Consider the following 27,545-nt stretch of genomic DNA (forward strand, 5'->3'; position numbering starts at 1 on the left):
CTGCCAGCACCGGAGCTCCTGTGGGGGAGGCGGGTGGCTTCTGAAATGTTCCTTTAGCTCACTCGGCATCTTGAAGTCATTGGGACAGAGGGGGCAGGTAAGGGGGTCCATCTTGGCTGGAGGAGACTTATCCCGGTTTGAGATGAGGATTTGGAGTTCACTCAGAGTTACAGGGGGACAGCCTGGAATGGCTGAATCACCAAGATGAGGGCAGATCTGAGGCAGCAGATGGGCACCGGGCACAGCCAAATTACCTATATGGAGATAAAGTGAGCGATCAATAGAAGCAAACCCACCTTTACATTCTGCATAGCATCACTTTATGATCGTTGAGTCTGCCCCCCCTGGCATATATACAGTGCTATCCCATGTCCCTGCCATTCAGAGGCAAAACAACAACTGTTACATAAGTGATACGCAGGAACCTGAAGACATGACAGACCGTTGTTGATGATGGTCTTGCGAAGACAGTTTGCCTGTAGATTAGGCAAGACTCCTATAACCACCTTGCCTAAGAACTTAACTGGACTAAACTATATGGTATAAATGGTACCAACTTTTGCAGTGCATACATGGCCCAAACACTTTCATAGCAAATACATGGTACAGATTCCACCTTATCACATGCGCAATATAAATGTGAACGTAATAAAGCAAAGTGAATGCTGTAGCAGCATATGCATGGTGTGTAAGGAAGGAATGCTATGGAAAATTATATATAACACATACACACACAGTTGTAACCAGAAGTTTACATACACATAATATATAAGTAAAGGATGAAGGCAGCACACCACAGTAGTAAAGCCCAAAAAAACGTGAATTTATTCCATGATGTGGATTACAACTTTTTGGCGATCTCTCACCGCCATTTTCAAGTGCATACAAATGATACAAAAGGGGTTTAAATACACACTTCCCCCAATCAGTGACATCACCACACATTATTTCTATTATGATGTCACTAATTGTGCTAAAGTGATAAACAAAGCATAAAACTTGTAATATACAATATAATATTCATATACAGTGCTACCAGTGCTCATGACATGCATTTGGCACATTACTGTATGAGCCGATCCTATACAGTTCACATTCAGATCGGCTAGACAAGTGCAACATTCAGTGTCCTAAGTGACAGTGTACAGGTGTAAGATATTAAAATCCATTAGTTGTCATGGTGCCAACCACGCTACTAACCTCGTGTACGCCGCCATTGTCCGCAATCCCGGAGTCCCAGCTAACGCTGACGGCAATGACTGATTGCTAGGCTCCCATATCAGGAGTCTAGTCTCAGAATTGTTACGATGCACAGCCAATCAATGGCATTCTCATGCGCATGACTATTAGTAATTTAGAAGCTGTGGGCGCCATCTTATGTATGGGCAGTGTATATGTACTACTACTGGCAAAGTTATAAAGTATATGTTCCAATGCTCAAACTAAGAGTGTGAACATTGGGAGATTAGGTAACTTCTGAATACCCCCCATACATACAGTTACATTTGGAATGATACAGTCATGGGGCCAGAACACAGCAATCTCCCCATTTTGGTGTACCTGGATGTGAAACATGAGATGCAATAAAGCACCCCCTGTATCACAACGCTCCTTGTCCACTGGGGTGATTGAACCCCCCCACTGGACATTGAAGTCTGTAACCAGGACACCACTATTTTGTGGGAGAAGTGTCCCAAGGCTCCCTAACATTCATGTACCATTCATTGGGGTATATGTATACATATATTCAAGTACCTATAGAACAAAGTCAAAAAGATACTGCGATGTATAATATGGCACCACACTGTATCGACATGTTAAACCTCAGGTGAAAAATAAAAATGACATAATGACAATAAAATAAAAATGGCATAATGGCAAAAAAGATTGCGGACCCAGGCGTAAAGTGCGGCTGTTCTGCATTTTTCGTGGCACCATGACAAAAAGCTTGAAAATCTACAAAGAAAAGAAAAAAAAATAATTTTAGATTACATCACTTGTGCATATTTATAACAACCTGGACACTGTCAACACCAAGTGTCTAAGCCTAATGCAGCAGTTATATCCTTAATTATATCATTTTTGGGGAGACCACAAAATAGACCTTCAAGCCATTTGGTTTCAGCAAGTTTAATTCAAAGATCCATCTAAATTCTCTTTGGACTTTCAGTTAGCTCCATCAGGATTTATTTTTGTTCCAGTGTGAACAGTGGTTTATGTTGCCCTACAATTGTTCCAATAAACCTGGTCAGGAGCCCGATTCTAGAAGATCCAGTTGTCTGTCTAGAGGTTGTTAAAGACGGGTCCATTTTACAAAAAAATGGCGATCCTCGGAGCTAATTTCACTATTTATATTAACAAGGAGAGCATGCAAGGCTGTATGCCCAGATATATAGGGGCTCAACAGGTTATCCCTACGATGGTTGATACTTCAGCGGTGAGCACATTCTCTTACACTGCTCGGGGCACCTGGAGAGGTCTGGGCTCCCTGGACCCCAGAGTGTGCATGCTATGTACCCAGCATTCATTGTAAGATCTCCCCAGACTCTGCCCTGGTCACTTCCTAGGATCTTAAACACTCACTAGAACAACAAAAAACAACAACCAACACCACCACCCCCACCACTCACTAGAACATTACAACACCAACACGCGCTACAACACCACTCTACACAACCATTCACAACACCACTCACTACACAACACCAACACGCGCTACAACACCACTCTACACAACACCACTCACTACACAACACCAACACGCGCTACAACACCACTCTACACAACCATTCACAACACCACTCACTACACAACACCAACACGCGCTTACAACACCACTCTACACAACCATTCACAACACCACTCACTACACAACACCAACACGCGCTACAACACCACTCTACACAACCATTCACAAGACCACTCACTACACAACACCAACACGCGCTACAACACCAACACGCGCTACAACACCACCAACACCACTCTACACAACACCACTCCCTACAACAACAACAAAAAAACTTTCAATAAAAACCTTTTTACAAGACAGACAACACCTCATAATCCCCATTTAGACCTCTAGGTTCTAAAGTGGACAAGCAGTGGATCCAGTACGCCTCCTTTTTCCTCAATAAAGATTTAATATCACTTCCCCTCCTAGGATTTTGTACCTGATCAATGACCGGATATCGTAGCTGTGACACATTATGACCCATTTTCTCAAAATGGGAGGGGATGGGATACAACAAATTCCTACATCTAATTGATGATTTATGTCTATTGATGCGGTCCCCTACACGCTGGGTAGTTTCCCCGACGTATAGGAGACCGCACGGACATTTAATAGTGTAGATCACGTTCTTTGAGTCGCAGGTACTGAAATGTTTGAGTTTGATAACCTCTCCAGAGTGTGGATGTAATAAGTTATCACTCTTAATAACATTACTACACTGTGCACAGTCTAGGCACGGATACGTGCCTTTGCGTTGAATTCTAAGGACCATCTGTTTTAGTTCAGTCTTTTGTGACCCCACATCGGCTCGAACCAATTTGTCCCTGAGGTTCGGGGCTCTCTTGTTACAAATAAGTGGGGGGCTCACAAATTCCTGAATCTTAGGATAGGAACTTTTCAACACCTGCCAATGTTTCTTCACAATGGTATCTACTTTATGGACTACAGGATGAAACTGTCTGACAAAAGGGATCCTGACCTGTTCATTCCTCTCCCTATTACTACTCGGGGGTATCTTCGCTTGATCCAAGATCCGTGCTGGATAACCTCTCTGATGGAATTTTTCTTCCAGTTCACCTAATCTCTGTTGTCTCACTTCGGGATCTGTAACAATCCGTTGGATCCTTTCTCTCTGTGCCTAGGTATGGATTTCTAGGTTTTTAATTAAGTTTTTTTCTCATTATATCTTAGATCAGTCAGTAAGGGGATGTACCAGATCAGATGCATGCAAGCCAGATAAGACCAGTAGATATGTTCATATACATTTTGATTATTTGTAATTTATTATGTCTCATGACCATGTGATAGTAAGTGACATGTATTGTTTGTAAATAATTTGGTAACCATGCCAACGCCCAATGACCGGTAGTGGGATGGGCTTCCATATATACACACACAATATAATATAAATATTATATATATATATACATATATATACATACACACACACACATACATACACAACACCATGATGATGTCTTGAGCATGTATGTCAGTCTGATAAAGGCTTTGGCCGAAACGCGTTACATTGTGTTTGCACCGTGTTTTAATAAACACATTTCACTTGGCAGAAGACTAAAGTGAGTGCCGGGATTGTTCTTTCTACTATTGCCACTTATTCCACGTGCACCACCAAGGGACTAGAGTGCCGACCCTTACCTATTTCTACTCATCTCCTCTCCAGTGACTGAGGATGGAACGGAGGCCCATCTCCTCTTCGGTGACGGAGGAAGGAACGGAGGCCCAACTCCTCTTCAGTGACGGAGGAAGGAACAGAGGCCCATCTCCTCTTCAGTGACGGAGGATGGAACAGAGGCCTATCTTCCCCAGTGACAAATGATGTAATTGGGGGGGGGGGGGGTCTATCCTCTTCAGTGATGGAGGATGTAATGGGGGGGGTGATCCTCTTCAGTGACAGAGGATGTAATAGGGGGTCAATCCTCTGCAGCGGTGGGGACTGGAATGGAGGCCTATCCTCTTCAGTGACGGAGGATGTAATGGAGGGGGGGGTCTATCCTCTTCAGTGACAAAGGATACAATGGGGGGGGGGGCTAGGTCTTTCCTCTTCAGTGATGGAGGCTGGAATGGAGGTCTATCCTCTTCAGTGATGGAGGATGGAATGGAGGGGGGGGGGGGGTCTATCCTCTTCAGTGACAAAGGATATAATGGGGGGGGGGGCTAGGTCTTTCCTCTTCAGTGATGGAGGATGGAATGGAGGTCTATCCTCTTCAGTGATGGAGGATGGAATGGAGGGGGGGGTCTATCCTCTTCAGTGACAAAGGATATAATGGGGGGGGGGGGCTAGGTCTTTCCTCTTCAGTGATGGAGGCTGGAATGGAGGTCTATCCTCTTCAGTGATGGAGGATGGAATGGAGGTCTATCCTCTTCAGTGATGGAGGATGGAATGGAGGTCTATCCTCTTCAGTGATGGAGGATGGAATGGGGGGGGGTGATCCTCTTCAGTGACAGAGGATGTAATAGGGGGTCAATCCTCTGCAGCGGTGGGGACTGGAATGGAGGCCTATCCTCTTCAGTGACGGAGGATGTAATGGAGGGGGGGGTCTATCCTCTTCAGTGACAAAGGATACAATGGGGGGGGGCTAGGTCTTTCCTTTTCAGTGATGGAGGCTGGAATGGAGGTCTATCCTCTTCAGTGATGGAGGATGGAATGGAGGTCTATCCTCTTCAGTGATGGAGGATGGAATGGAGGGGGGGGGTCTATCCTCTTCAGTGACAAAGGATATAATGGGGGGGGGGCTAGGTCTTTCCTCTTCAGTGATGGAGGATGGAATGGAGGTCTATCCTCTTCAGTGATGGAGGATGGAATGGAGGGGGGGTCTATCCTCTTCAGTGACAAAGGATATAATGGGGGGGGGGGGGCTAGGTCTTTCCTCTTCAGTGATGGAGGCTGGAATGGAGGTCTATCCTCTTCAGTGATGGAGGATGGAATGGAGGTCTATCCTCTTCAGTGATGGAGGATGGAATGGAGGTCTATCCTCTTCAGTGATGGAGGATGGAATGGAGGTCTATCCTCTTCAGTGATGGAGGATGGAATGGAGGTCTATCTTCTTCAGTGACGGATTATGTAATGGAGGTCTATCCTCTTCAGTGACGGAGGCTGGAATGGAGGTTGTTGGAAGTCAACATTGGCCACACTAGTATAAATTTGTCTTTTTGATGGACTCAAATACAATGAAGAGGACAATGGAATAGAGTAGAATTTCATGGATGGAATGGTATAGGGTGTCGGCAGGACTGGCTCCAGGAATGGTGATTGATGGACCTCAGTGATTACACAATCATTTGCTTTCATCCTGTTTAGAGCCGAACAATAAAGCCTTGCACCTCAGTGATAAGAATGGAGGTGAGCATGCAGCGCCATAAAACCAACCCCTGCGGTGTGGTACACATGGACAACAAAGGACAACGAACCTAAGAAGCCATCAAAAAGGACAAGAACTGATTGCAATGCAAATAAACACCTACAGGACGACATTCAACAACCTTGTTTGCAGATTGTCAAGGAACTGTTCTGATTGGCCATGGAGATGTCTTGGGATGGGCAATGTATGGGTGACTATACGCTGCAGCCTATAGACGGCTGGACTAAAGATTAATTAAAAAAAAAAACACACACACACACACTAACAAATATGCACACTTCTATATCTTATTAGTGGACTACCCCTTTAAAAGTACGCAGCATAGTTCCCCCCACATTAGGTTGGCATTATAGATCCCCCCCACACATTAGGTGCAGTACAGTTCCCCCACATTAGGGTTGGCAGTATAGTTCCCCCACAGACATACAGCCTCCAGCCATATACAGTGTATGGCTGGAGGCTGTATGCCTGTGTTCTGCCCCCACTTCTGTGCTCGACCACCGCTCCTCCGGTCCGGCCATAGCAGTAAGTCCCGGGCCCGGAGGAGTGGTGGTCGGAGAACCGAAGCTGACGTGCCGCTGGTAACACTTACCAAGCTGTCCAGCACACGTCCTGTTCGCTGCTCCGCTCCTCCGTGCTCCGTTGCTATGGGTGCACGCAAGGGACATCAGTGACGTCCCTGCGTGCGCTACTTCCCGGCAGCCCCTGCGTTTTTAAAGTAAATGGGGCCAACGAGAGCGCATCCCTGTGTCCCTAAATCATCTTTCGGGACACAGGGTTATCCTCGGCTGTCTGCATGTGGCCCGCGGGATGTAGTGTGAGGACCCCTGCTATAGGCGGCAGCGGCACGCCACCCCCTATAGTGAGTGGCGCAGGACATCACTCATCGTACACAACTCTATCAGGACAGAGGACGCTAAAGCCCTGCGTTGGAATCCCGCAGGACCCATCCATAGGGTTAGGTTGCAGGTGGTAATGAGGCTGCGTGCGGTCAGGTGCTATGCCTGCGGGTCCCACAAATCCTGCACATTCCCATAACGCTGCTGCCTCTGTAAGTTTTGGTTCCCTCCTCCACTAATTTTACCCATCTGGCATCTTCATTTGTCACTCCCCATCACCTCGCTGCAGCCATCTTGTGGCGTCTGCCCTGAGGACCCATCCAGCGCATCACCAGCCGCGGCGCCGGTATTTACTGATGATCTTGGCTCAATGTATAAATGTGGGTATAGTGGGCATGGAGCCTGGGTATCTGCAGACACCAACATGTATAGCAGTGTACAACAGACTAGGGTGCAATGCTCTGCCAGACACATAGGGGTACGTGCAGAGCATTGCACCCAAGTCTATACTCTGCCAGACACATTGGGTTATGTGCAGAGTATAGACTTGGGTGCAATGCTCTGCACGTACCCCAATGTGTCTAGCAGTGTACAGACAGTAGGGTGCAATGCTCTGCACATACCCCAATGAGTGTAGGGTTGGGATGTGGATGAAAGTTGCACCTGGGGATTTTCCAGCATTGCCCGACACACCGGGCCCCCAGGGACGGGCACTAAGTCCCCCGATCTCCTCACAGCTCAGGATCCCTTGTAGATTTCTGTTATAGTGTAGATGCATCAGAAGACATGGAATGATGAAGCCCGTACATGGCAGGTACATCCCCCCCCTCACCTGTCCTACTGCGCTCCCTATGTACCTGCCGTCTGTTACTTCTATATGGAATGATGAAGCCCGTACACTGCTGTACATCCCCCGCCTCACCTGTCCCACCGCGCTACCCATGTACCTGCCGTCTGTTACTTCTATATGGAATGATGAAGCCCGTACACTGCTGTACATCCCCCGCCTCACCTGTCCCACCGCGCTACCCATGTACCTGCCGTCTGTTACTTCTATATGGAATGATGAAGCCCGTACACTGCTGTACATCCCCCGCCTCACCTGTCCCACCGCGCTACCCATGTACCTGCCGTCTGTTACTTCTATATGGAATGATGAAGCCCGTACACTGCTGTACATCCCCCGCCTCACCTGTCCCACCGCGCTACCCATGTACCTGCCGTCTGTTACTTCTATATGGAATGATGAAGCCCGTACACTGCTGTACATCCCCCGCCTCACCTGTCCCACCGAGCTCCCTATGTACCTGCCGTCTGTTACTTCTATATGGAATGATGAAGCCCGTACACTGCTGTACATCCCCCGCCTCACCTGTCCCACCGCGCTACCCATGTACCTGCCGTCTGTTACTTCTATATGGAATGATGAAGCCCGTACACTGCTGTACATCCCCCGCCTCACCTGTCCCACCGAGCTCCCTATGTACCTGCCGTCTGTTACTTCTATATGGAATGATGAAGCCCGTACACTGCTGTACATCCCCCGCCTCACCTGTCCCACCGCGCTACCCATGTACCTGCCGTCTGTTACTTCTATATGGAATGATGAAGCCCGTACATCCCCCGCCTCACCTGTCCCACCGCGCTACCCATGTACCTGCCGTCTGTTACTTCTATATGGAATGATGAAGCCCGTACATCCCCCGCCTCACCTGTCCCACCGCGCTCCCTATGTACCTGCCATCTGTTACTTGTATATGGAATAAAGATTCTACAGCAGCCTCGTACGGGCTTCATCATTCCATGTCTTGTCTGAATAATCTCCTATAGATGGCAGTACCCCATGCTGGGTGCAGGTATATTGCTACTGGCAGCCAACCCATATGAACCAACTGAATTTCAGATGGCGGTAGTGGTGCCGGCTTTCTCCCTTGTTTTGGAAGTTATAGTGTAACATGCTGGGAGTTGTAGTTTTGGTTTGGGCCGGTTCCAGCGCATTATGAAGTCCGTTTCAGGGTGTGGAAATTTAATTACAAAAAACTACTTGTCCACGGGACTAAAACGGAGCAAATTCTACTTGGCCCTCATGACGATCCACTTGTTCGAGCCAATTTTCGCTTTTACACAAATTTTTTCCTCCTCTCCCTATAAAATAGCCATAACTACCTACTATAATGATAACATTTTAGTTTTTAATTTGGAGAATGTTATGGAAAAATGAAAAGGTATTTTGTTACACTATCCTGGGGTTAATGTTCGTGCACATATACAGTATATATATTTTTATAATCTGTTTTTTGGATCGGTACCATTTTGGTATTGTTGTGACTTTTTAAATCTCTTAACTTTTTTTGTGGGATACTATAAAAATTGCAACTGTGTTTTTTTTGTTGTTTTTTTACACTTCTGTAATTTACCGTACGGGATACATAATGTTATATTTTAATAGTTCGTACAATTACGCATGCAGCAATACCAAATATGTTTATTTTTTATGCTTACATGTTTTATATAGGAAAAAGGGGGTGACAAACTTATGGAACGGTTTAATGTGTCCAAAAAAATGTATAAATAATTTTATAAAAGTTTATTTTTTAATTATTATATTCCTCATACAGATCAATGTGTGCTCTGCGCTCCATTTATAAAGCCTGGTCCAGCCAGGATCTATCAATGACAGAGCCACGGACTCAAGGGAAGCCCTCTGGCTATCTCTATAATGGATCGCCCCTCCGATCACGCCCCCTAGCCCACCGGGAAGCATTCACATGTCCCTTTAGATGTCGCTGTCAGTTTTGACAGCGGTAATCTAAAGGGTTAATAGCCAGCTGCAGCAATCGCTACATGCTGGCTATTAGCGGCGGCCCCAACTACTGATAACAGCCGGGGGCTGCAGAGTATGGAGCGGGCACGAGTCCAGAGCCCGCTCCATACTCCCACCAAGGGCTTTAGGTCCGGCCTTGCTTGCCCGAAGCAGGGCTAAGGACCTAAAAAATTCACCTGCCCGGCAGCCAGACTGCATGTCCCAGGCGATACAATTACCACATCTCTGGGCTTCAAACTACAACTCCCAGCATGTCCTGACAGCCTATGGATTACCACATTTTTATTTATTTTATATATGGTCGAGGAAAGTCATTTCTGTGCACGACTATTAATACCTCATTGTGGGGCAAATCCACCTGGGAAGCACGTCTACAACTTTTCCTTCATACAATGGTGATCGAATGATTAATGGCCAATGGGACTCACCAACCTCCTCACCGCACGGCACATCACCAAACACCGGCTCGGCTGCAGAATCCACCTGGGGCTGAAGACAAACGGACTGAACCTCCGACGAATCATCTTCCAGAAAATCCTCCATGTAACAACGAACACTGGGCGGGGCCTGAAGAACCAGCGAATCACATACCGCTCCAGTTACCTGTCACTACATGGCCATTATATAGAGAGAAGAAAATACTATAGACTCCAGGGTCGTGACTAAAAGTAAAGAAAAGAGGGAAGAGAATAAACACTGCTCAAAAAGATAAAGAACACTAAGATAACACGTCCTAGATCTGAATGAACTAATCGTAAACAAAATCACACAAAAATCATCAATGGAAATCATTAACCCCTGGAGGTCAAAATCACAGTGGAAAACCCCACTACAGGCCGATCCAACTTTATGTAATGTCCTTAATACAAGTACTAATGAGGTTCAGTAGTGTGTGTGGCCTCCATGTGCCCGTATGACCTCCCTACAACGCCTGGGCATGATCCTGATGAGGTGGAGGATGGTCTCCTGAGGGATGTCCTCCCAGACCTGGACTAAAGCATCCGCCAACTCCTGGACAGTCTGTGGTGGATGGAGCGAGACGTCCCAGATGTGATTAATCGCATTCAGGGGAACGGGCGGCCAGTCCATAGCATCAATGCCTTCCTCTTGTAGGAACTGCGGACACACTCCAGCCACATGAGGTCTAGCATTGTCTTGTATTAGGAGGAACCCAACCGCACCAGCATATGGTCTCACAAGGGGTCTGAGGGTCTCATCTCGGTACCTAATGGCAGTCAGGCTACCTCTGGCAAGAACATGGAGGGCTGTGCGGCCCCCCCAAAGAAAGGCTACCCCACACCATTACTGACCCACCACCAAACCGGTCATGCTGGAGGATGTTGCAGGCAGCAGAACGTTCTCCACGGCGTCTCCAGACTCTGTCACATGTGCTCAGTGTGAACCTGCTTTCATCTGTGAAGAGCAAGAGAATTTGCCAATCTTTGTGTTCTCTGGCAAATGCCAAACGTCCTGCACGGTGTTGGGCTGTAAGCTCAACCCCGACCTGTGGACGTCGGGCCCTCATAACACCCTCATGGAGTCTGCTTCTGGACGTTTGAGCGGACACATGCACATTTGTGTCCTGCTGGAGGTCATTTTGCAGGGCTCTGGCAGTGCGCCTCCTTACACAAAGGTGGAGGTAGCGGTCCTGCTGCTGGGTTGTTGTCCTCCTACGGCCTCCTCCACGTCTCCTGATGTACTGGCCTGTCTCCTGGTAGTGCCTCCATGCTCTGGACACTACGCTGACAGACGCAGCAAACCTTCTTGGCACAGCTCGCATTGATGTGCCATCCTGGATGAGCTGCACTACCTGAGCCACTAGTGTGGGTTGTAGACTCCATCTCATGCTACCACTAGAGAGAGAGAACCGCCGGCATTCAAAAGTGATCAAAACACCAGCCAGGAAGCATAGGAACTGAGAAGTGGTCTGTGGTCACCACCTGCAGAACCACTCCTTTATTGGGGGTGTCTTGCTAATTGCCTATAACTTCCACGTGTTGTCTGTTTCATTTGATTTTCAATCAGTGTTCTTCCTGAGTGGACAGTGGGATTTCACACAAGTGTCAGTGACTTGGAGTTACATTGTGTTAAGTGTTCCCTTTATTCTTTGGAGCAGTGTATAAAACTAATTATACACACACACACACACAAATATAACTACTATAATACTGCCTCCTATATACAAGAATATAACTACTATAATACTGCCTCCTATATACAAGAATATAACTACTATAATACTGCCTCCTATATACAAGAATATAACTACTATAATACTGCCTCCTATATACAAGAATATAACTACTATAATACTGCCTCCTATATACAAGAATATAACTACTATAATACTGCCTCCTATATACAAGAATATAACTACTATAATACTGCCTCCTATATACAAGAATATAACTACTATAATACTGCCCCTATATACAAGAATATATCTTCTATAATACTGCCTCCTATATACAAGAATATAACTACTATAATACTGTCTCCTATATACAAGAATATAACTACTATAATACTGCTCCTATATACAAGAATATAACTACTATAATACTGCCTCCTATATACAAGAATATATCTTCTATAATACTGCCTCCTATATACAAGAATACAACTACTATAATACTGCCTCCTATACACAAGAATATAACTACTATAATACTGCTCCTATATACAAGAATATAACTACTATAATACTGCCTCCTATTTACAAGAATATAACTACTATAATACTGCCTCCTATATACAAGAATATAACTACTATAATACTACTCCTATATACAAGAATATATCTACTATAATACTGCCCCTATATACAGGAATATAACTACTATAATACTGCTCCTATACAAGAATATATCTACTTTCCTCATCGTCCCTACGGCAGCACAGAAGGGATATATCAGATCCCGCTCTCATGTCAGGACCGTCCCCTATAATACTAATTAACTGATAATTAATCAGACAAGGGGCGGGCCAGACCCCCATAAAGGCCCCTCTTACCAAAACCTCACTGTGTTTTTTTCAGTCCTCGTCAGTGTAAGGATTGTCCATCCATCCATCCAAGTCAGCCTTGCGGGGTCCTGGCTGCAGCGGTCCAAGCCATTGCGGGGACTCTGGCAGGTGCCTATGGGGCATGTAAGAGATATGAGTACCGTTGCGGGGCATCGGTCTGTTTTTCAGTCCTCGTCAGTGTAAGGATCGTCCATCCATCCATCCATCCAAGTCAGCCTTGCGGGGTCCTGGCGGTCCAAGCCATTGCAGGGACTCTGGCAGGTGCCTATGGGGCATGTAAGAGATATGAGTACCGTTGCGGGGCATCGGTCTGTGAGCATTATACTAGCCGTGCGGGGTCTCGGCATTGTATTTCCCCCCAGTGACAGCTGGTGCGAAGTCCTGGAATTACGGGCTGTGACCAGTACCAAGAGCCTTGCGGGGTCCGGCTGTTTACAAGGGGCAGTCTACGGGGGCCTGGTGAGCTTACCATGTCCGGTTCGGGGTCCCCGGAATTAGGTTATCTAAGGCAGTTCCTGCAGTGCTGTGGCACTAGCAGGAAGTTCGGGGCCCCCGGCTCACTCTTGCTGGTAAAGTCTTACCTATTCAGCGCGTCTGCGCTTCCCTTCCTCCTTGCCTCCGGTGTCTGCGCTGTGAGCGCATGGTCCAGCGCGCGCATCTGACGTCACGGGGGATGCCGGCACTGCGGGGGGCCGGCGGGAATCCTTATTAGACCGGGAACTCTGCGGCACAGGTCTCTCTGAGCTGGGCAGCCGGGTTCTGGGTCTAATAAGGTAAGCTATGCCTATGGTTGCCCTTAGCAACCTTCTGGCTGTTACTGTATAAAGCACTACATAAGTTCTATACTATATTCCAGATGTCTTCAGAAGCAAGCGCGGGGAAGTAAAAAGCCAAGTCTAAGCACAGGCTATGTGTCAGCTGTGAGCAGCCCCTGCCAGATGAGTGTCCCTATGAGGATTGTGACAATTGCGCAGAGAGTAAAGAGGTTGCAGCCTCAGCAGAAACTAAGATGTATAAGCTGTCTTCAGACGCTAATTGAGGATTGGCCATCTAACATCTGCAAGAATGGTGCGCCGCCAGTGGCGGATCTAGCAGCAGAAGCAAAAACCTTTTTTTCGTGGTTCAGAGAAGAATTCTCTGAGAAGAAGGAAGGCGGAAAGAGGTTAAAAAAAGCGGTCAAGAAAACATAGTGGTTCCTCTGTTAGCAGATCTTGTTCTGACCGTGCTAGGAAGAGAGGGAGGAGAGCAGCCGCAGTTTCCAGTCCAGACTTCTCGTCCTCTGATTCCTCTTCCGCGGGGGGGGGGGGGAGGTGGAGGAGGAGGAGGAGGAGGAGGAGGAGGAGGAGGAGGAGGAGAAGAAGAAGAAGAAGGAGGAGGAGGAGAAGGAGGAGGAGAAGATTTCTGAGGATTTCTACCTTTTTTAAAAAAAAAAAGAGACCACTGATGGGCTGATCAAAAAGGTCAAGCGCTGCATAGAATCAGGGAAGAATGAGCGCTCTAGACAAGATAAGGAAGCATTGTTCTATTTTCCAAAGAAAAAGTCTAGAGTGCTTCCGGGACACCAAGTCCTTAAGAATATTAGGGAAAAAGGAATGGGAAAAGCCAGACAAGAGATTAGATCTTGGCTCTCACTTCCGCATGGTGTATAGGCTGGATCCATCTGCCTCTGAGCCATGGGATCAGCCTGCAGCCGTGGACCCAGCGGTAGCTGGATTATCTAAAAATCTTTTTTTTCCGGCAGATGAGTCGACATTGCTGAGAGACCCCCTGGATAAAAAGGCTGATACCTTTCTAAAAAGGTCACACCTGAATTTTGCTTCACTCAGCAAGGCGGCTCTTTCATCAGTACCAGTCTCCAGAGCACTTAGACTGTGGCTCAGCAACCTGTCCCAGGATATAGATGCTGGAGTGTCTAGACGTGAGCTATCCCGTCAGGTATCTGCCCTGAAGTCAGCGGCTGACTATTTATGCGACTTTTCCATAGATGTACTTAAGATTGCGGCCAAAAGCATGGCGGTAGCAAACTCCGCTTGACGGGCTATATGGCTCAAGCCCTGGGCAGGAGATGCTTCATCCAAAGGTCATTTTTGTAATTTGCCCTTTGAACCGGGGAAGCTTATTGGCAAGAGGCTGGATAAGGTGCTGAAGCAGAAAAAAAAGGATAAAGAGTTGGATGTTCTTCAATCCTTTCGCAAACCATTCAAGTCCTTTCGTACTCAGATATAGAGGAGGCATCCGCAGATGCCCCTTTCAGCAAAGGTACAGAAAGTTTCAGCCAAGGTACCAGGACAAAAAGAAGAAGCAGTCTGGGCCGGCCAATCAAAAACCCGAGTTCTGACGCCAGACACAGTGGCCCAGTGGGCGCAAGACTGCTGACGTTTGTTCCAGAGTGGCAGTCTGTAACCTCCGACCCCTGGGTACTGAAGATCATTCAACAGGGCTATGCTCTGGAGTTTGTGCACCAGCCGAGAGACCGGTTTCTACTCAATCGGGACAAAGATTTCAGAGTCCGGACACTCCCATCAGAATTTCTACAGAAGGGAGCGTTAGAGCCGGTTCCCAGCGGACAAGAATTTCAGGGAGTATATTCACATGTATTCCCAGTACCAAAGCCGGATGATCAGAAATGGCGCTTGATCATAGATCTGAGGTACCTCAACAAGTACTTGAAGAAATTCAAGTCCAAAATGGACAATATTCGGTCGCTATACAGCATTGCAAGTCCTGGAGATGTCATGGTCTGCCTGGACCTGAAGGACGCATACCTCCATGTGCTCATAAAAAAGGAGGACAGGAGGTATCTGAGGGTTGCAGTCCAAGGGAAAGATCAACTCCTTCATTTCCAGTTCAGGACACTTCAGTTCGGGTTGTCCACCGCACCCAGGATATTTACCAAGCTGGTCATTGTCTTGATTAGCAACACTGCGCCTCCAGGAAATAAAGATTGTGCCCTACCTGGACGATTGGCTGATCATCGCCAACAATGCAGATACCTTAAGGATGCATCTTCAACTTTGCCTCTCTATGCTTCAGAAGGTGGGTTTTTTGGTGAACCATCAGAAGTCCAGGTTAAATCCCTCCTCCAGTATGCAGTTTCTGGGACTTCTGATAGACCTTCAGCAAATGAAGTTATTTCTGCCAGAAGAGAAAATTCTTTGTATAAGAAAAAGAATCATGAAGCTCCAGCATCACCCAAGACTATCAGGATAGCAATGAGCACACTGGGATTAACAGCCTCAATAGAGGCAGTACCGTGGGCGAAGGCCCATCTAAGGAGTTTCCAGCAAGAGATCCTGAAGGTTTGGAACAGGAAGTTATCATCTCTGAACTCCTTCATGAAAGTCTCCCCAGTCGTCAGGAGGAAATTGTTGTGGTGGACCATCAGGTCGAATCTAGATCAGGGAAAGAGCTTCATCTCAGAACATCAGATCATTATCACCACCGATGCTTCTGCCTCAGGTTGGGGTGCTCATCTGAAAGATCTCTGCACCCAAGGGTCTTGGTCAGCAGAGATGAGAATCAAGATCCTCCAATTTTCGGGAGTTGAAGGCCGTCCAGCTTGCCCTTCTACACTTCGAGCCCTATGTCTTCAAGAGATCTGTTCTGCTGCCGACCGACAACGCGACCGCGGCGTTCTATTTAAACAAACAGGGAGGGACTGTGTGCGGCACTGCAACAGCTGTGTGCCCAGATCATGCACTGGGCAGAACTGGTAGTCAAGGACTTGAGGGCCATACACATAAAGGGGGCAGTATATCAGCAAGCGAATATCCTGAGCAGACAGGCCCTTCTGGCCACAGAATGGTCTCTCAAGATGGAACATCTCAGACCAATATTCCTCAGATGGGGATACCCGGAGATCGACCTTATGGCAACCAAGGAAAACTCCAGGTTGAAAAAGTTCGGATCTCTGAGTGCCTGGGAGCAGCCAGAGGTCCTGGATGCTTTTTCCATACCGTGGAACGGAAGGTTCATCTACCTGTTTCCGCCGCTGCCTCTGCTACCAAGAGTCCTGTGCAAGATCTTGAGGGAAGGTCCATCAGCCATCTTGATAGCGCCTTTCTGGCCTCGCAGGGTGTGGTTCCCTCTACTGCTTCAATTGGCGAAGGGGGAATTCTTCCGGTTTCCTGCGACTCCGGATCTACTGGTGCAGAAGGGATTCCTGCATCCGCAACCAGGCAGGCTACATCTAACTGCCTGGTTTCTGAGAGGGAAAGACTGAGAAATCTTGGACTCTCTGAAGAAGATGTGAAAACCTGCTTGCTCTTCTGAGTGTTGCTGTGTAAGAGGGGGCGTGAAAGAGGAGTTACAAAAACTGTGATTGTCTGTTGTGCGGAGTGAATCTGTGGAGTGGGTGCGACTTCCTATAGTCCACATTCATATTTTGGGTAAGTCTTTCTCTCTTGCACATAGTGGGATAACTGTTAGAGTTTAAACACCCTTTTTCATTTTTTTCTCTGTTCCACCTCAAGGGGGAGGAGGAGTAGATTGGGCACAGGTGTATAAATCTTAGCTTGGGACTCTTATTGAGATCTTGCTCTTCTGAGTGTTGCTGTGTAAGAGTAGTAACAAAAACTGGAGTTTGAAAGCAGGAGGTTGAGATCGCTGTGAGTGTTAATTTCTGAACCCACAAGGTCTACAAAAAATTTTAAGTGTCATTTTGACTGTCTGTTTTTTTCCTATACATTTGTGAAATCCCCATAACTAGATGGCCTCCATGTTGGAAAGTGCAGTCCAATGTATATCCTGCGCGATGTATACAATCCTTGAACAACAGTTTGAGGGTGCATATTGTTGTGCGAGATGTGCGCTAGTTGTCCGTTTGGAAGCCCAGATCCTGCATCTAGAGGGGCGACTGGCAACAATGAGAAGCATTAACAACATGGAGAGGAGTCTCGTGCTCACTGAGCAGGCACTCTCGGGAATAGAGGTGGGGGAGGACAGTGGGACGGAGTTGCAGGACAGTCAGGCAGTTAGCTGGGTTACAGTTAGAAAGAGGGGTAGGGGAAAAAGTGTCAGGGAGGCTAGTCCTGAACTGGCACACCCCAACAAGTTTGCCCGCTTGGCAGATGAGGGGGATGCCATTACAGAGCTAGCAGAACTGCAGCAGGATACCGCCTCTGACCACCAGGGGGGTGTCTGCTCCAGTAAGGAGGGAGGGAGGAGTACAGGGCAGGCCAGACAGGTACTAGTGGTGGGGGACTCAATTATTAGGGGGAAAGACAGGGCAATCTGTCACAAAGACCGGGATCGCCGAACAGTGTGTTGTCTGCCTGGCGCACGATTTCGGCACATCGCGAATCGGGTTGACAGGTTGCTGGGCGGGGCTGGAGAGGACCCAGCAGTCATGGTACATATTGGCACCAGTGACAAAGAGGTAGGTGGAGTGTCCTTAAAAATGATTTCAGGGACTTAGGCCGCAAGCTTAAGGCAAGGACCTCCAAGGTAGTATTTTCTGAAATACTACCAGTACCACGAGCCGCACCAGAGAGGCAGCGGGAGATCAGGGACCTGTACCACGAGCCGCACCAGAGAGGCAGCGGGAGATCAGGGAGGTAAACAAGTGGCTCAGAAGCTGGTGTAGGAAGGAAGGGTTTGGGTTCATGGAGAACTGGGCTGACTTCGCTGTCAGTTACCGGCTCTACCGTAGGGACGGGCTGCACCTCAATGGGAAGGGTGCAGCTTTGCTTGGGGAGAAGATGGCTAGAAGGGTGGAGGAGTGTTTAAACTAGGGACTTGGGGGGGAGGGAACCTACAGCAAAGAGGGGGAAGATAGTGTAGATAGAGAGGTGGGAATTATAAATGTACCTGGGGGTGGAGCGGAGGGAGGGGTTAGAATAATTAATAGGAATAGGCTTCATAGGAAAATAAAACTTACACCCTTGAATCCCATTAACCCCAATAACATAAAGGATGGAAATGTAAAGTGAATGTTCACAAATGCCAGAAGCCTAGCAAATAAAATGGGGGAGCTTGAGGCCTTGATACTGGAGGAACATATTGATATAGTTGGGGTCACTGAGACATGGCTGGTGATACAGTTGGGGTCACTGAGACATGGCTGGTGATACAGTTGGGGTCACTGAGACATGGCTGGGGATATAGTTGGGGTCACTGAGACATGGCTGGGGATATAGTTGGGGTCACCGAGACATGGCTGGGGATATAGTTGGGGTCACTGAGACATGGCTGGGGATATAGTTGGGGTCACTGAGACATGGCTGGGGATATAGTTGGGGTCACTGAGACATGGCTGGGGATATAGTTGGGGTCACTGAGACATGGCTGGTGATATAGTTGGGGTCACTGAGACATGGCTGGTGATATAGTTGGGGTCACTGAGACATGGCTGGTGATATAGTTGGGGTCACTGAGACTTGGCTGGTGATATAGTTGGGGTCACTGAGACATGGCTGGACTCCTCACATGACTGGGCTGTCAATCTGCAGGGTTTTACATTGTTTCGCAAGGATAGAATGAACAGAAAAGGTGGTGGAGTCTGTCTGTATGTAAGAAGTGGTATGAAAGTCAATGTGAACGATGCCATAGTGTGTGATGATTCTGAGGAGGTGGAATCACTGTGAGTAGAATTACAAAAGGAGGGAAATACTGAAAAAATAGTATTTGGGGTAATCTACAGACCCCCTAATATCACTGAAGAGATAGAAGGTCGGCTGTCTAAACAAATAGAGAGGCCGCCCGGGCAGGTACAGTGGTAATAATGGGAGATTATAACTATCCAGATATAGATTGGGGTCCGGGGTTGGCTAAAACTACAAAGGGGCGACAATTCCTAAATTTATTGCAGGATAATTTTATGGGCCAGTTTGTGGAGGACCCAATAAGAAGTGATGCCTTGTGGGATCTGATCATTTCCAACAACGCAGAGCTGGTTGGTAATGTAACTGTGCGGGAAAACCTTGGGAATAGCGACCACAATATAGTTACTTTTCACTTAAAATGTAGAAAACAAAGACAGGCGGGGAAGGCAAAAACATATAACTTTAAAAAGGCAAATTTCCCTGGGTTGAGATCTGCACTACAGGACATAGACTGGGGGGAGGGGTTCTCAAATACTGATACAGAAGGGAAATGGGACATCTTTATATCAACTCTAAATAACTATACAGCTAAATATATACCAAAGGGGAACAAATATAAACCATTAAAACTAAATCCTACATGGCTGACAAATGATGTTAAAAGAGCAATAAACAACAAAAAATAGCCTTCAAAAAATTCTAATCTGATGGGTCAGCGATAACATTTAAACAGTACAAAGAGCTTAATAAAATCTGTAAAAATGTAATAAAAACAGCAAAAATTCTAAATGAGAGACAGGTGGCCAAAGAAAGCAAAACTAATCCTAAATATTTTTTTCAGATATATAAATGCAAAAAAACCAAGGACAGAGCATGTAGGACCCCTTAATAATGATAATGGGGAGGTTGTCACAGGCGATCAAGAGAAGGCGGAGCTACTGAATGGGTTCTTTAGTTCTGTATACACTATGGAAGAAGGAGCTGACATTGGCCAGGTCAGTGCTGGTAACGCATCATGTACAGGTCAGTGCTGGTAACGCATCATGTACAGGTCAGTGCTGGTAACGCATCATGTACAGGTCAGTGCTGGTAACGCATCATGTACAGGTCAGTGCTGGTAACGCATCATGTACAGGTCAGTGCTGGTAACGCATCATGTACAGGTCAGTGCTGGTAACGCATCATGTACAGGTCAGTGCTGGTAACGCATCATGTACAGGTCAGTGCTGGTAACGCATCATGTACAGGTCAGTGCTGGTAACACATCATGTACAGGTCAGTGCTGGTAACACATCATGTAATGTACTGAACTGGCTTAATGTAGAGATGGTACAAGGTAAGTTAAGTGATATAAATGGAAGCAAATCCCCAGGACCGGATGGACTACACCCAAGAGTTCTTAGAGAGGTAAGTTCAGTAATATCTGTACCCCTGTTCATGATATTTAGAGATTCTCTGGTGTCTGGTATTGTGCCAAGGGACTGGCGCAAGGCGAATGTGGTGCCAATCTTCAAGAAGGGCTCTAGGTCTTCCCCAGGAAACTATAGACCGGTAAGTTTAACGTGCATTGTGGGTAAATTGTTTGAAGGACTTATAAGGGATTACATACAGGAATACATAGGGGATAATAGTATTATAAGTGAAAGCCAGCAGGGGTTTACTAAGGAGAGAAGGTGTCACCAATCTAATCTGCTTTTATGAAGAGGTGAGTAGAAGCCTTGACAGAGGAATGGCTGTGTATATAGAGGGGGGGCTCTGTATATAGAGGGGGGGCTCTGTATATAGAGGGGGGCTGTGTATATAGAGGGGGGGCTGTGTATATAGAGGGGGGGCTGTGTATATAGAGGGGGGGCTGTGTATATATAGAGGAATGGCTGTGTATATAGAGGGGGGGCTGTGTATATAGAGGGGGGCTGTGTATATAGAGGGGGGGCTGTGTATACTAATAACCTGCAGCGTCGTATGTCTTAGGGGGGATTAAACTGGCAGAGTCACTGGTAGAGAAGGATCTGGGGGACTTGTAGATCACAGACTACAGAATAGCACAATGTCAGGCTGCTGCTTCCAAGGCCGGCAGGATATTGTCATGTATCAAAAGAGGCCTGGACTCCAGGGACCGGGACATAATATTCCCCCTTTATAAAGCATTGGTACAGTCTATAGTGTATAATACTCCCCCTTTATAAATCATTGGCACAGTCTATAGTGTATAATACTCCCCCTTTATAAAGCATTGGTACAGTCTATAGTGTATAATACTCCCCCTTTATAAAGCATTGGTACAGTCTATAGTGTATAATACTCCCCCTTTATAAAGCATTGGTACAGTCTATAGTGTATAATACTCCCCCTTTATAAAGCATTGGTACAGTCTATAGTGTATAATACTCCCCCTTTATAAAGCATTGGTACAGTCTACAGTGTATAATACTCCCCCTTTATAAAGCATTGGTACAGTCTATAGTGTATAATACTCCCCCTTTATAAAGCATTGGTACAGCCTCACCTGGAATATGCTGCTCAGTTTTGGGCACCTGTCCATAAAAGGGACACTGCGGAGTTGGAAAGGGTGCAGAGACGCGCGACTAAACTAATATGGGGCCTGGAACATCTTAGCTATGAGGAGCGATTAAAGGAGTTACAATTGTTTAGTCTTGAGAAGAGACGTATAAGGGGGGATATGATAAACGTATATAAGTATATTAATGGCCCATACAAAAAATATGGACAAAAACTGTTCCAGGTTAAACCCCCCCAAAGGACGAGGGGGCACTCCCTCCGTCTGGAGAAGAAAAGGTTTAGTCTAAAGGGGCGACACGCCTTCTTTACCGTGAGGACTGTGAATTTATGGAACGGTCTACCTCAGGAACTGGTCACAGCAGGAACAATTAACAGCTTTAAAACAGGATTAGATACATTCCTGGAACAAAATAACATTAATGCTTATGAAGAAATATAAAATCCCTTCCCCAATACCGCGCCGCGCCCCTACCCCTTTATTCCCTGGTTGGACTTGATGGACAAATGTCTTTTTTCGACCGTACTAACTATGTAACCTTGCTGTCATCCAGGAGGCCATCTACTAATTTTGTATATTCGAAGTTATGGAAGAAGTTTTAGAGTTGGTTATCAGCATCAAACCTACAGTTTTCAGTTGAAGCCATTCTCCAATTCTTACAAGAGGGGTTTGATAAAGGTCTTAAACCCAACACTCTAAGGGTTCATATGACCTCTATTAATGCTATGTCCGATGGGAAGTTTGAAAATCACCTCTTGTTTCCAGGTTCTTTAAAGCACTGAGGAAGTTGAGACCAACATTGAAACCTCCAGTCGCCATGTGGGACTTAACTTTAGTTCTGAATGCCCTTACAGAAGCTCCATTTGAACCTGTTGAAGAAGTGGATCTTAAATGGCTTGCCATGAAGCTACTCTTTCTTATTGCCATAACTTCAGCAAAACGAGTAGGAGAACTATAGGCGCTGTCGTCTAGGGATGTGAGGGTGTGAGGCTTCGCACTGTTCCTTCCTTCTTACCCAAGGTATCTTCAGTATCTAACATTAATAGAGAGATTTTTCTACCAGTATTTTGCTCAAACCCCGAGTCAGAAGAGCAGAAGAGGTTCCATCGCCTTGATGTCAAGCGTTCCTTGATTCCTTATTTGAATCGGGTTCAGCACTTCCGGAAAAAAAGAGAATCTCTTTGTGCTTCCTGCAGGAGCTAGAATGGGCTACAAGGCTTCAAAAGATACTTTAGCCAGGTGGATTCGGTCTACTATTGTGGAAGCCTACCAAAAGAATGGGAAGGATCCCCCTCATGCATTAAGGGCCCATTCAACCAGGGCTACCTCTACCTCTTGCCCGACATTACAGGCTGGATCTGCAGACCCAGAACGCAGCCTTTAGCACTGGGGTATTGTCTGCTGTTGGCAAGAATTAACCCCCCCTTTGTTATCTTTGGTAGATCCCTTCTGTGCTGCAGTAGGGACGATGAGGAAAGTCTGTATTTACTTACCGTAATTCTTCTTTCCTCGAGTCCCAAAGGCAGCACAACACCCTCCCTAATAAACTGTTTTTTTTTGTCGCATAAATTGGTCTTTATTATTACACAGTGAAGTTTTGGTAAGAGGGGACTTTATGGGGGTCTGGCCCGCCCCTTGTATGATTAATTATCAATTAATTAGTATTATAGGGGACGGTCCTGACATGAGAGCGGGATCTGATATATCCCTTCTGTGCTGCCGTAGGGACTCAAGGAAAAAAGAATTACGGTAAGTAAATACCGACTATAATACTGCCTCCTATATACAAGAATATAACTACTATAATACTGCTCCTATATACAAGAATATAACTACTATAATACTGCCTCCTATATACAAGAATATAACTACTATAATACTGCCCCTATATACAAGAATATATCTACTATAATACTGCTCCTATATACAAGAATATATCTACTATAATACTGCCTCCTATATACAAGAATATAACTACTATAATACTGCTCCTATATACAAGAATATAACTACTATAATACTGCTCCTATATACAAGAATATAACTACTATAATACTGCTCCTATATACAAGAATATAACTACTATAATACTGCTCCTATATACAAGAATATAACTACTATAATACTGCTCCTATATACAAGAATATAACTATTATAATACTGCCTCCTATATACAAGAATATAACTACTATAATACTGCCTCCTATATACAAGAATATAACTACTATAATACTGCTCCTATATACAAGAATATAACTACTATAATACTGCTCCTATATACAAGAATATAACTACTATAATACTGCCTCCTATATACAAGAATATAACTACTATAATACTCCCCCTATATATACAAGAATATAACTACTATAATACTCCCCCTATATATAACTACTATATAATGCCTCCTATATACAAGAATATAACTACTATATACTGCCTCCTATATACACAAGAATATAACTACTATATACACAAGAATATAACTACTATAATACTGTCTCCTATATACAAGAATATAACTACTATAATACTGTCTCCTATATACAAGAATATAACTACTATAATACTGCCTCCTATATACAAGAATATAACTACTATAATACTGTCTCCTATATACAAGAATATAACTACTATAATACTGTCTCCTATATACAAGAATATAACTACTATAATACTGCCTCCTATATACAAGAATATAACTACTATAATACTGCCCCTATATACAAGAATATAACTACTATAATACTGCCCCTATATACAAGAATATAACTACTATAATACTGCCCCTATATACAAGAATATAACTACTATAATACTGCCTCCTATATACAAGAATATAACTACTATAATACTGCCCCTATATACAAGAATATAACCACTATAATACTGCCCCTATATACAAGAATATAACTACTATAATACTGCTCCTATATACAAGAATATAACCACTATAATACTGCTCCTATATACATGAATATAACCACTATAATACTGCTCCTATATACATGAATATAACCACTATAATACTGCTCCTATATACAAGAATATAACCACTATAATACTGCTCCTATATACAAGAATATAACTACTATAATACTGCTCCTATATACAAGAATATAACTACTATAATACTGCTCCTATATACAAGAATATAACTACTATAATACTGCTCCTATATACAGGAATATAACTACTATAATACTGCTCCTATATACAGGAATATAACCACTATAATACTGCTCCTATATACAGGAATATAACCACTATAATACTGCTCCTATATACAAGAATATACCTACTATAATACTGCCTCCTATATACAAGAATATAACTACTATAATACTACTCCTATATACAAGAATATAACTACTATAATACTGCTCCTATATACAAGAATATAACTACTATAATACTGCTCCTATATACAAGAATATAACTACTATAATACTGCTCCTATATACAGGAATATAACTACTATAATACTGCTCCTATATACAGGAATATAACCACTATAATACTGCTCCTATATACAAGAATATACCTACTATAATACTGCCTCCTATATACAAGAATATACCTACTATAATACTGCCTCCTATATACAAGAATATAACTACTATAATACTGCTCCTATATACAAGAATATAACTACTATAATACTGCTCCTATATACAAGAATATAACCACTATAATACTGCTCCTATATACAAGAATATAACTACTATAATACTGCTCCTATATACAAGAATATAACTACTATAATACTGCTCCTATATACAAGAATATAACTACTATATACTGCCTCCTATATACAAGAATATATCTACTATAATACTGCTCCTATATACAAGAATATAACTACTATAATACTGCTCCTATATACAAGAATATAACTACTATAATACTGCCCCTATATACAAGAATATAACTACTATATACTGCCTCCTATATACAAGAATATAACTACTATATACTGCCTCCTATATACAAGAATATAACTACTATAATACTGCTCCTATATACAAGAATATAACTACTATAATACTGCTCCTATATACAAGAATATAACTACTATAATACTGCTCCTATATACAAGAATATAACTACTATAATACTGCTCCTATATACAAGAATATAACTACTATAATACTGCTCCTATATACAAGAATATAACTACTATAATACTGCTCCTATATACAAGAATATAACTACTATAATACTGCTCCTATGTATAAGGATATAACTACTATAATACTGCCTCCTATATACAAGAATATAACTACTATAATACTGCTCCTATATACAGGAATATAACTACTATAATACTGCTCCTATATACAAGAATATAACTACTATAATACTGCTCCTATATACAAGAATATAACTACTATAATACTGCTCCTATATACAAGAATATAACTACTATAATACTGCTCCTATATACAAGAATATAACTACTATAATACTGCTCCTATATACAAGAATATAACTACTATAATATTGCCCCTATATACAAGAATATAACTACTATAATACTGCTCCTATATACAAGAATATAACTACTATAATACTGCCCCTATATACAAGAATATATCTACTATAATACTGCCCCTATATACAAGAATATAACTACTATAATACTGCTCCTATATACAAGAATATAACTACTATAATACTGTCTCCTATATACAATAATATAACTACTATAATACTGCCTCCTATATACAAGAATATAACTACTATAATACTGTCTCCTATATACAAGAATATAACTACTATAATACTGCCTCCTATATACAAGAATATAACTACTATAATACTGCCCCTATATACAAGAATATAACTACTATATACTGCTCCTATATACAAGAATATAACTACTATAATACTGCTCCTATATACAAGAATATAACTACTATAATACTGCCTCCTATATACAAGAATATAACTACTATAATACTGTCTCCTATATACAAGAATATAACTACTATAATACTGCCCCTATATACAAGAATATAACTACTATATACTGCTCCTATATACAAGAATATAACTACTATAATACTGCCTCCTATATACAAGAATATAACTACTATAATACTGCTCCTATATACAAGAATATATCTACTATAATACTGTCTCCTATATACAAGAATATAACTACTATAATACTGTCTCCTATATACAAGAATATAACTACTATAATACTTCTCCTATATACAAGAATATAACTACTATATACTGCCCACCACACTACATATTACCAGCCTCCCCCGGAATGTCACTTCACAGGGCCGCACTTCTGCTCCTGTTTTCCCGGGTTTCACGCCCCGTTCCTCTCGGTTCCTCTGAATATTTTACCTCCATTTCCCCTCACCGGACGCTCGATCACCGCGGAATATACAGATTTGGAACGCAACCGGAAAAGCAACGTGGAACGCAAAGGAAGTAATATACAAAAGCTGACAGGCAGATTGGAAACTTTATGGAGGCGTGGAACGCAACGGAACCAATAGTGTGAGACGTGGAACGCATCTGCATCATTAGGGTAGATGCTATTTCCTAGGCAGATGAGGACCTCTGATGATGTCATCGCCATGTGACCAGCCATGTGACTAGACTCGAGTAGGCGGAGCCAAACTGGAGTCTGTAAGAAGCAATTGATTTGGCGGTGTGAG

At 44.2% G+C, this 27,545-nt stretch overlaps 2 protein-coding genes across 2 annotated transcripts in view; one reads left to right on the forward strand and one right to left on the reverse strand.

Annotated features, from left to right (window-relative positions):
* LOC130330319 (zinc finger protein 142-like) lies at positions 1 to 27,478 on the reverse strand (the record flags this gene model as incomplete). The annotated part of the gene is given in 2 exon segments (XM_056553593.1): positions 1 to 254; positions 27,229 to 27,478. Coding segments are annotated over 2 exon segments (504 nt in total), but the record flags the coding sequence as incomplete, so codon positions are not given.
* The window catches only part of LOC130330318 (mitochondrial chaperone BCS1), a 74,302-nt gene continuing 74,221 nt past the window's right edge, over positions 27,465 to 27,545 (forward strand). Inside the window, exon 1 of the mRNA XM_056553591.1 lies at positions 27,465 to 27,545. The gene's annotated coding sequence lies outside the window, so the exon portion shown is untranslated.

This window comes from Hyla sarda, unplaced genomic scaffold (genome assembly GCF_029499605.1).
Source record: "Hyla sarda isolate aHylSar1 unplaced genomic scaffold, aHylSar1.hap1 scaffold_334, whole genome shotgun sequence".
In the NCBI taxonomy this organism is placed as follows: domain Eukaryota; kingdom Metazoa; phylum Chordata; class Amphibia; order Anura; family Hylidae; genus Hyla; species Hyla sarda.